General features: G+C 37.4%; 1 protein-coding gene across 2 annotated transcripts in view; it reads left to right on the forward strand.

The window, feature by feature from the left end:
- Nucleotides 1–10011, forward strand: part of SUCLG1 (succinate-CoA ligase GDP/ADP-forming subunit alpha) — a 38106-nt gene extending 28095 nt beyond the window's left edge. For both annotated transcript variants that reach the window (XM_003942125.4, XM_074397686.1), the window contains 3 exons: nt 824–975; nt 7908–8096; nt 9768–10011. In XM_003942125.4, the coding sequence (XP_003942174.2) occupies nt 824–975; nt 7908–8096; nt 9768–9794 (368 nt within the window). In that variant the 3' untranslated portion in view covers nt 9795–10011. The remainder of the gene's footprint in view (nt 1–823; nt 976–7907; nt 8097–9767) is intronic.
- The last annotated feature ends 241 nt before the right edge of the window (nt 10012–10252 follow it).

Genomic DNA, 10252 nt, shown 5'->3' on the forward strand with positions numbered 1-10252 from the left:
TTTTTTAGCTTCAGTTTTGAGTTTTTAAATGGAGAATAATAATGCCTATCTCACAGAGAGGGTGAGAGAATTAGGAAATGACAGATCTAACGTGTGCCAAAGCATAGGACTTGACACATGGTTGGCACTTAATAAATGCTTGTTTCCTTCCTCCACTCCATTCTTCAGAGATGCAGTGAAAAGTAAGAAACCAGTCCTGCCCTCATTAAGTTTGTAATTTAAAAATAAAAAGTGGCAGCCTATCGGTATGGAACATTGACTTTAACCCTGTCCAAATACTCCTTTTTAAATGTTGTGTAGTAGGGCTCTGTCATCATCCACTCTGGGTCCAGAACAGGAGGGGTCAGGGCACTCACTGTCACTCACTGGCACATGTGTCTTAAAACTTGTGGGTTTCTCTGCAGCATACCTCATCAGATAGTTTCTTTGCTCAAAGAAATTTGTTAAATATTTATTCTTTCCTTTAGTGTAACATCAGCATCTTCTTAAAATGTTAATTCCTAAGGAGTTATCTGGAAATAATTTTGTGGGACAGAAGAGGTTTGATAAAGGAGCTAAAGCAAAAAGAGGGTTGTCTTTGTTACAGCCCTAGAATATTCTTGGGATATCAGGAAGCAACCACCATTTAGCATTCATATGATATTACCAACAGAAATAAATGTAGCATTTTGTGATTTTAAAATATTAAATGTAAGAATAATAATACATTTAAAAATATTAGGGAGAAGGGGAAGAAAAGTGATAAACGAGTTAAAAACATTTCTTGACCTAAATTCCATGTATCTTTATATTTCCAGCTATTGATATTTTTTGACTTTTTCAGGCATTGGAGGTGATCCTTTTAATGGAACAGATTTTATTGACTGCCTTGAAATCTTTTTGAACGATTCTGCCACAGAAGGCATCATATTGATTGGTGAAATTGGTGGGAATGCCGAAGAGAATGCTGCAGAATTTTTGAAGCAACATAATTCAGTAAGTTTGGGTTTGGAAAAATATAGCTCTTGGCTCTAAATACCAGAGGCTTGTTTCAGAAGTTATTTTTATTTTTTCAAAGATTAATTTTTCAAGAAAACATGAAAGATAAAACTTTCTGGCTAGGTGCGGTGGCTCATGCCTGTAATCTAGCACTTTGGGAGGCTGAGGCAGATGGATCACGAGGTGGGCAGATCATGAGGTCAAGAGATAGAGACCATCTTGGCCAACATGGTGAAACCATGTCCCTACTAAAAATACTAAAATTAGCTGGGTGTTGGCGGTGCACACCTGTAATCCCAGCTACTTGGTAGGCCGAGGCAGGAGAATCGCTTGAACTCACGAGGTAGAGGTTGCAGTGAGCTGAGATTGTGCCACTGCCTGGTGACAGAGCAAGACTCCCTTTCAAAAACAAAACAAAACAAACAAAACAAAGGGGCCTTCTGTACTAGACACTTCTGGGTTGATTCTCTCCTTCCCTATTCTGAACTCTTCCTCCGTAGGCATGACCCCACACTTTGTGGTAAGTAAGTCGTCCACTTGCTGAGTGGGTACATTCAGGCCATCAGCCTCAGAGCCCCCACTTGACCTACAGACTTGGTTTTCACTTATGGCTGGTAGTCTTTCTCCTAATTTCAGAGGGAAATAGTGTTCTTTCTCTTTTTCAAGGCTGACCTAAAGATCCTATCCTCATGGCTTTTTTTCAGGATCTTGCTTCCCTCTAGTTTTAGACTTTCCTTGTGGAATGGCACTTCCCTTAAGAGATCAAGTAGAAAAGCTTTACTGTCTACTTCCTGTGGAGGCTTTCCTCGTTGTCTCTCCCTTAGAATCAAATGTAAAGGAATAGTGCTGAGTTGTGTCATAATTCTATTTAGCTTAAGGGAATTAAGCTCTATTCCTGTGGTGAAAGGAGAGATCGAGGTGCAGTAGTGACTGAAGCAGTTTGGTGTCCACCAGCCCCCACTCAGTGAATTTGTGCTGTGGCCATTATTGTATCAGAGAACTGTGGGAAAAAAAATCAAGCAAGTGATTTTCAGAATTTCTCTTACACTGACGAATGAGTGAAAAATCCTCTTCAGGAGACTAGACAAGAGAGTGGAGATAACTTTTTCTCTATGCTTATGGAAAAAAATCTACCAGTGAATAAATTAAATGCCACAGAAAAATAATACTGGAGAGTTAAAGGAACCAATAATATCATGTAAAGGGTAGTTTACACAAAACAAGACATATTTATTTGTGTTTTAAAGAATTTTAAAGGGCTATTTTAAATATTCTTGATTTTCTTCTTTGGTGACTTTAAGCCCTAACTCCCATATTAGATATGATTCAACTTTACCCTCATTCTTTCAATTTCTTTCCTTACTTTTCATTCATTCTTGAATCTTCAGCATTCTGGTTCCTGTCTGTCACTTAGAAGCTATATGACCTTGGGAATGCTTCTGAATCTTGTTGCCTCACTTTCCTTATTGGAAAAATGAGGATATAGTAGTGCCTGCCCCCTAGAGTTATTTTCAGAACTGTGAAGTTTAAATGACTTAGTAACGTATAGCATAGTAGTGCCCGGCACTTAGTAAGCAGTCCTACTGAGCTGCTTGCTGCTGTGGAATCTTCTTACTCTCCTGATAGTTTTTGCAAAAGTCACCACTGGCCTCGATTCATTTGTCATCCTCTCTATCCTCTTGGTTTCTTTCCTGGTTTTCCTCCTCTTTATCATTCCCTGGATCTGTTTTCTGTACCTGTTAGGTATGAATTGTTATCTTATATAAGCGACTTCGTACTTAATGCAGTTTCTATGGCGGAAACCTGAGAACTATCTGTTATTTCTCTCTCATCTTGTTACTACTCAGTGACCAAGATCTGACTCTTAGACATGAGTGGTTTGTCTAGATTCAGAGCCTTGTCTGTACATAGTACATCTACTTTGGTTTGGGTCCTCATCCCATCTCTTCTGGACCATCTAAGTGGTTTCCTTCATGAGCTCTCTCATTTTCTCCATCCACCTCCCTTTACTCTTAGGCCATTCTGCTTATGGCCACCCAAGTTATCTGCCCTTCTGAAACACAGGCATTGGTCTGTTTATGCTTGGTTCACATCAGACAGTGTTTTCCATTACATGGCAGTTAAAGGGCAGATTTAGCATGACTTCCAGTCCTTCACATATCATCCTAAGCTTCCCTTTCAGATCCATTTTCCGTCTGACATGCCAGTTTTCATTCTCACTTGCCTTTGTTTGTTTCTTCTTCAAGGCATGCTTAATATCTGACTTACTCTAGACTGTGTTATGGACTGCAGGGAGCTGTTATCCTCAGTGCCCTACCCAGTCCCCTGGAACAGCAGGCACCAATACAGGTCAGGTATTGGTGGAATGGAAGAGTAGATAATTAGGGATTGGAGTAAAATGGTAGATTTCCTTGAAGTCAGAAAGTTGTATAGTTTGAAATTTAAGTAAAAACTGACTTTTTTTTAAAAAAAGAAAAAGGTTTGGGTTAATACAGCATTGTACTATGTTAAATTGAATTTAAAATGTATTTGAGACCAATTCTGAATCCCTTGAATAACTTAGTATTTAGTGGGAAAAATGAAACAGACATTTTGTTTCATTTGGTACATGTTTCCTATTCTTGATTAGGTCTTATGGAATTAATTTTTATTGAGAACCTAATGTGTATAAGATTCTAGGTTAAGCAGTTCAGATGCTATACTATATAAAACATCTAGTATACTTGGCATAGAGTAAATACTCGATAAACATGATCTGCTGCTGCCTTTCCTGCTATCATTACAATGATAATAATTATTTGCAAAAGTTCTGGTGTTTAACTTTTATTCTGATGCTTTGGTAAGATGTTTTTGTTTTTTCTTTATGAATGAGGAAACTGGCACAGGAAGATTAGTAACTTGCCAAGGGTAGGTATACAGCAAATGAACCTGGGGTGAGATTCATACCCAGGTTAGCCTGACTTCTCCATTTCACCATGGAACGATAAGGAGTCAGACTGAAGGAGTTAAGGACAGAGTCATCAGTTATGGGCATAGGCTCAGACTACACTGAGAGCATTCTAACTGGCCTTTCTGCTTTTAGACATTCATACTTTTCATCATTTGTGTCCTATTTTCAGACTATACTTCCCCATACTCTTAGTTGTAGTTTTCTCCACTTAAAAAACAAAAAAAACCTTCAATGACTCTTTGTCAATGGGACAGACGCAAATTTGTTAGACATTCTAGGCTCATCAAAGTCTTAATCCTTTCTTGTGCAACAATATTCCCACTTTTTGGGGGAACAGGAGAGCAGGATCAAGTAGAAATTAATGCCATTCAAACATGAGATTCTCATATTCTATGTAGGTCTTATGAGTGAAAGAATAACTTGTGGAGTCTTTTCTTTTTAATTCTATACCATAGATACTACAGTAGGTGCCAGGCATACTGAAATTAGTGAAAATATAACCTCTGAGTTCAGGGAATTCATAGTTTAGTAAAAGAACACATGGGGAATAGGTTATAGCCAACGTGTTGAATTTTATAGTAGAAAGGTATAAAAGGTACAGCATAGTCACTGATGAGATGATCAACTATGAGGGCATTTGTGGGGAGGATGGGAGGAAGAGTCAAAAGGATTATAGGAGAAGAGGAAGCTAGAGTCAGATCTTACAAGTTAAGTAGGAGTTTGCGAAGTGTCCAAGGAGGGTGGAGAACATTTTCAGCAAAGGCGAAGAGCTAGACTGGAGTGGAAGGTGGAAAGGTGGGAGATGAGGCAGGAGTAAGCAATGTCTGACCGTGTAGCTCCTTGTATGCTGGCCTCTTAGTGGGAATGAGGGCAGTCAGTGGAACCAGAGTAGCAGTCATTCACTCCCATGTACCACTCACAGTGAAAAGAAAAAAAAGCCAGTTTCACTTATGAATATCCTTGATGAAGTGGTAACAGTTATTACTTTTATTAAATTATGACCCTGGAGTCAGTATTTTGTGATAAAATGGGAAATAAAGCACTTTCATAATTGAGCTGTGAGCTGAACTAGCTGCCCTTTTCATGGAACACCAATTTTACTTGAAAGAGTGATTGGCAGACAAACTGGTTGTTCAGACCTGGGTATTTGACAGATCTCTTCTCAAAAATGAACAAAATAAACCTGCTGTGTCAAGGAAAACAGCTGATAGTATTTGTTGATAATAGTAACATTTGAACTTAAAAAAAAACATTTTTAAGTTCTGGGGTACATGTGCAGATCTTGCAGGATTGCTACATAGGTATACACATACCATGGTGGTTTGCTGCCTCCATCCCCCCTCAACCTGCATTAGGTATTTCTCCTAATGTTATCCCTGCCAATCTCCCCATCTCCCCACCCCCTGCTATCCCTACCCTAGTCCCCTACCCTGCAACAGACCCCAGTGTGTGATGTTCCCCTTACTGTGTCCATGTGTTTTCATTGTTGAGCACCCACTTACGAGTGAGAACATGTGGTATTTGGTTTTCTGTTCTTGTGTCAGTTTGCTGAGAATGATGATTTCTAGATTCATCTATGTCCCTACAAAGGACATGAACTCATCATTTTTTATGGCTGCATAGTATTCCATGGTATATATATGCCGCATCCTCTCCATCTAGTCTATCATTGATGGGCATTTGGGTTGGTTCCAAGTCTTTGCTATTGTAAACAGTGCCGCAATGAACATACGTGTGTGTGTGTCTTTGTAATAGAATGATTTATAATCCTTTGGGTATATCCCCAGTAATGGGATTGCTGGGTCAAATGGTATTTCTATTTCTAGATCCCCGAGGAATCGTCACACTGTCTTTCACAATAGTTGAACTAATTTATACTCCCACCAGCAGTGTAAAAGTGTTCCTATTTCTCCACATCCTTTCCAGCATCTGTTGTCATCACATTTTTTAATGATCACTATTCTAACTGGTGTGAGATGGTATCTCAATGTAGTTTTGATTTGCATTTCTCTAATGTCCAGTGATGATGAGCATTTTTTCATGTTTATTGGCCACACAAATGTCTTCTTTTGAAAAGTGTTCATATCTTTTGCCTACTTTTTGTTGTTGTGTGTGTGTGTGTGTGTTTTTTTTTTTTTTTTTTTTTTTTTTTTTTTTTTTTTTTTTGGTGTATCTGTTTTAGTTCTTTGTAGATTCTGGATATTAGCCCTTTGTCAGACGGGTAGCTTGCAAATTTTTTTTCCCATTCTGTTGGTTGCCCATTTCAACTTTCAAGTGAATAATTTAAATCTTGGAAAGCTTGAATCTGCAACCATGAGCTTGACAGCTTCCTCCAACCTAGAGGCTTTTCTAATGAGCTTGGTGGTGATACTGATAACTGGTTTGTTATTAAATGGTGTGTGTTAGCATTTGGAAGATCTGCATAACTCAGTGAACTCATGTTTCCTAACTGAGGAATGCATATTACAAAATCATTGTAGTTAAAAGATCACTCAAAGTGCAAGACAGATTAATGGGTTTCAAAGTAACAAAGGACAGAAAGTTCACTGCGAGGATTTCATATTCCAACATTGCACCTAACCTTTAAGAAATGACCACTTGAAGACATTTATGTAGTATCAAAGAAGAATACTCCCAATTATCTGTAAGGCAATCAATTAAAATATGTCTCCCTTTTCCATTTACATATCTGTGTGAGGCTGTATTTTCCTTTTATACTTCAGCTTAAATAATATATTGCAACGGATTGAATGCAAAAGCAGTTATCAGAATCCATTTGTCTTTTATTAAACATTAAAGAGTTGAAAATATAAGTGATAAAATAATGCAACTCTTGTCACTAGAATGTTTTTTAAAGTTTTAAAAAGTTATTTTTAAGTGAATTAACAAATAGTTATAAAATTTGTTTTAATTTCTAATATACTAAATATCATTAGATAAAATACATATAAACAAAAGCTCTTTGAGATCCTCAGTAATTCTTGTAAGTATAAGGGATCCCCAGACAAATGATTTGAGAGCTGCTGGCCTTGGGGGAAGACAATAGTACCTAAGTGAAGGCTCTCAGGTTCCACTTGTGCTCAAGTTCTGCCTGCTCCAGGCCTCTCTGTTTTACCTGGTTCCTTATTATCTCTGGACTTCCATTATGAACATGATATTACCATTCGTTGTGAGACTTAATCATATATTCATATATTAGTTTATGGTATCTCTTAATGGATTGACGTACATACATATTTCTTCAACTACTTTGCAAGTCTAGAGTACAGAAATTTTTATATTTTCTTTGAATTTTTTTTCTTAAACCTCAGAATCTAGTACATAGAGATTGTACATTACAATGGATTTTTGCTGAATAAAACTAATTTTGATGTTCCTTCTTAGATACAGAATTCCAGAATGGAAAGGGCTTTTGGGTGTCAGTCTAGTTTGGCCATTTTATTTCATGGATGAGGAAGCAGAAGTCTGGAGAAGTGATATGCCCTGTCCAAGGTCATGCAGCTTTCCTTACTAGGAAATTAAGTCCGAGCTCCTTTCCTGTATGCTTCCCATTTCATCTTTTTCTTTCAGCACATTCATTAAGGGTGAACCAATAATAAATTAAGGCATAATTAGGTTGAAGTAAAGCATCCCAGTCTTATGTCTTAAATTATTATTATCACAAATCATTTAACATATTTTCCAGTATGCTGTTTAACTTTTCAAATGAGAGAGTCACATGTGTATTTGTGAAGTGGAAGTTTTGTATTCAACAGGTATAAACATTGGCTTAGTGTTGTATTCCTGAGTTTGTATGGAAAGTTAAAGGAGAATGCGGTGGTTTCAATCATGGCTTAATATTAGTGTTGGTTTTACTAGGATGAATGGTGGGCTTTCCCCTGCCCAAGCCATTTACCATTTACCAGCAGAGTCATGAATTTGAGATCCAGTTTTGATAGCCTTCTTCATTAGAGCGCTTAAAATATTACTTTCTTTCCAGGGTCCAAATTCCAAACCTGTAGTGTCCTTCATTGCTGGTTTAACTGCTCCTCCTGGGAGGCGAATGGGTCATGCAGGAGCAATTATTGCTGGAGGAAAAGGTGGAGCTAAAGAGAAGATCTCTGCCCTTCAGAGTGCAGGAGTTGTGGTCAGTATGTCTCCTGCACAGCTGGGAACCACCATCTACAAGGTGAGCTCCAACAGTGGCCCAAGTGCTGTGAGGTTGCAGGTTTTCTCTGTGTGTGGCCACACTGGGTACTTGGAAATCATGGCCTTTGCTTCTGGAACTTAATTGGTTTTCTGATGTGCAGCTTAATAGTTTTTTTTTAATCAACTCTGTTAATGTCCTAGTGTCCTAATTGAGCATGACCAGGAGTAATATTCTGATTTTAAAGCTTTCTTCTTTAAACATTGGGATTTATATTTTTGTAAATGACAAGCTGTAACATACAAAAAAGCATCTTAAAGATTGTATGTGTCATGATTTCCATTTTGAGGGTTTGGGAGGTAGCAGAGAACTGCTTTATGTTTTGTTACTTGTTTTTTCCTTTGTGATACAGCCACCCTGGCCCCATAGGTTTCTGTTTCTAGGAAGAAAGGGTTGAAGGCTGAATAACAAGAAATGGAAACTGGATGAAGAAGGAGTTGGGATGGAAGGGGATCTAAAGAGGATGGGGCGATTGGTCCTGGCTGTGTTGTGATACCATTGTTACTTATAGGTTGAAGGAGTGACTTTTTAACCTCTTTTTCTTTTTTTCTTTCTTTTCTTTTTTTTTCTTTTTCCTTTTTTAATAAAACATTATGGGTTAAAATATTCTAAGTAATTTGATGTCTTTTATAATCTCTTTGCACTGATTTTCAGCTTATCTCTTTGAGTGATCATTTAAGGCTCTCTCTTCCCTCATTATTTTTATGCTGGTATACTCTTGCCAAAAAAAAAAAGAGCAAAGAGCAACACAAAATTATTTTCTTAAGCATGCTGAACATAGGTACCAGCTGGTTTCCTAGCAGGGAATAGCATTCAGAGAGAATTTCAAAATCCTGATTTGGTGGTCTTCTTTGCCCTCGTCTTAGGGATAAATAAAGTGGACTCCTTGTTTTATTGAAACTTTGCATGATCCTGCTTTTGGAATACAACACTATGTGCCAAAGTGTTTGAAAGAAATATAGGTGGTTAGTGAGTGTGAGAAAGAATTTTATTTGAAGGTGGAGAAAAGGAGAAAAGCAAATGCTTAAATTCACGTTGGAGATGTGTGTTACCATTTTCTTCCAGTAAGTGGCAGCAGGCATCTACACATTGTATCCTAATTGTTATAATCTAAAAAAATAGGATTTTTGGTATTGTTTTCTTAAACACTACTTTGCTTAAGGTATTTGTTTGTTTCGGGTATTTCTAAGGTTCTTGACATTTTGTTCAAACCCTAACAATCTGTCTTAGCTTTATTCTCTGAGAGACTGAACAAACCCATTTCCATTTCCTTATTAGAAGGGCTGGATGTAGTTCATATATATAGCACTACAGTTTGGATAAGCACAATAAAGTTTCTCAACTCCTAAAATTATTATTATACTGCTGTGAAAAAAATAAATATTATTCAAAAACTCCCTCTCCCGGGTTTAGGAAAAATATAAAGTTGAAGTTCTGCTGCTTGTGACGTGAAATTCAAGCTGACACAGACTAATTTTGAAGGCTGTTATTTTGTGTTCAAACACCCTCATCCTGGTACATTTTTCTTCTGTAATTTGGTTGTTCAAAGGATCCTAAAGATAATGGATTTCAAAATCATTTTGACCAGAAATGTAATTTGGATCTTTCATCTTTTTATTCATTCCATTTCTCTTCTCTCTTTTGTTTCTGAAGGAATTTGAAAAGAGGAAGATGCTATGAAAGAAAAAAAAACCTCCTGAAACTGTGGAATGGATCACTTAGACATGTGGCCCAGCAGCAGTTTGCTTCTGTTGTCTACTGATTATCAGCCTATGTGCCTGGCATTGGTCTTTCAGTGTAACTGGAAGCCAAAACAAGGTGGAAGATGTCCTGGATTAAGATGTTTTCACCTCATTGTATAACAGAGACAGCCAATAAACCTGCCATTTGATTTGAATATTGTTTTGGAGACTTATTATTGTTCCAGTGTGAAGGATGAAGAGAGTAGGAGAAATGGAGGTGTATTTATGTGTGTATGTGTTTTAATGGGTTCTTTAGAGAACATTGTAACCAAAACCTCTGGGAGAATGAGGCTGTAACAGTTTCAACATGGCACTTGTCTGTCTTAAACATAGAATGACTTCAGGTATCTTTTGAATTATAGTTTTCTGTATGTACATGATAATCTCCATCGTGCA

This window comes from Saimiri boliviensis, chromosome 1 (assembly GCF_048565385.1).
Source record: "Saimiri boliviensis isolate mSaiBol1 chromosome 1, mSaiBol1.pri, whole genome shotgun sequence".
Classification (NCBI taxonomy): Eukaryota; Metazoa; Chordata; class Mammalia; order Primates; family Cebidae; genus Saimiri; species Saimiri boliviensis.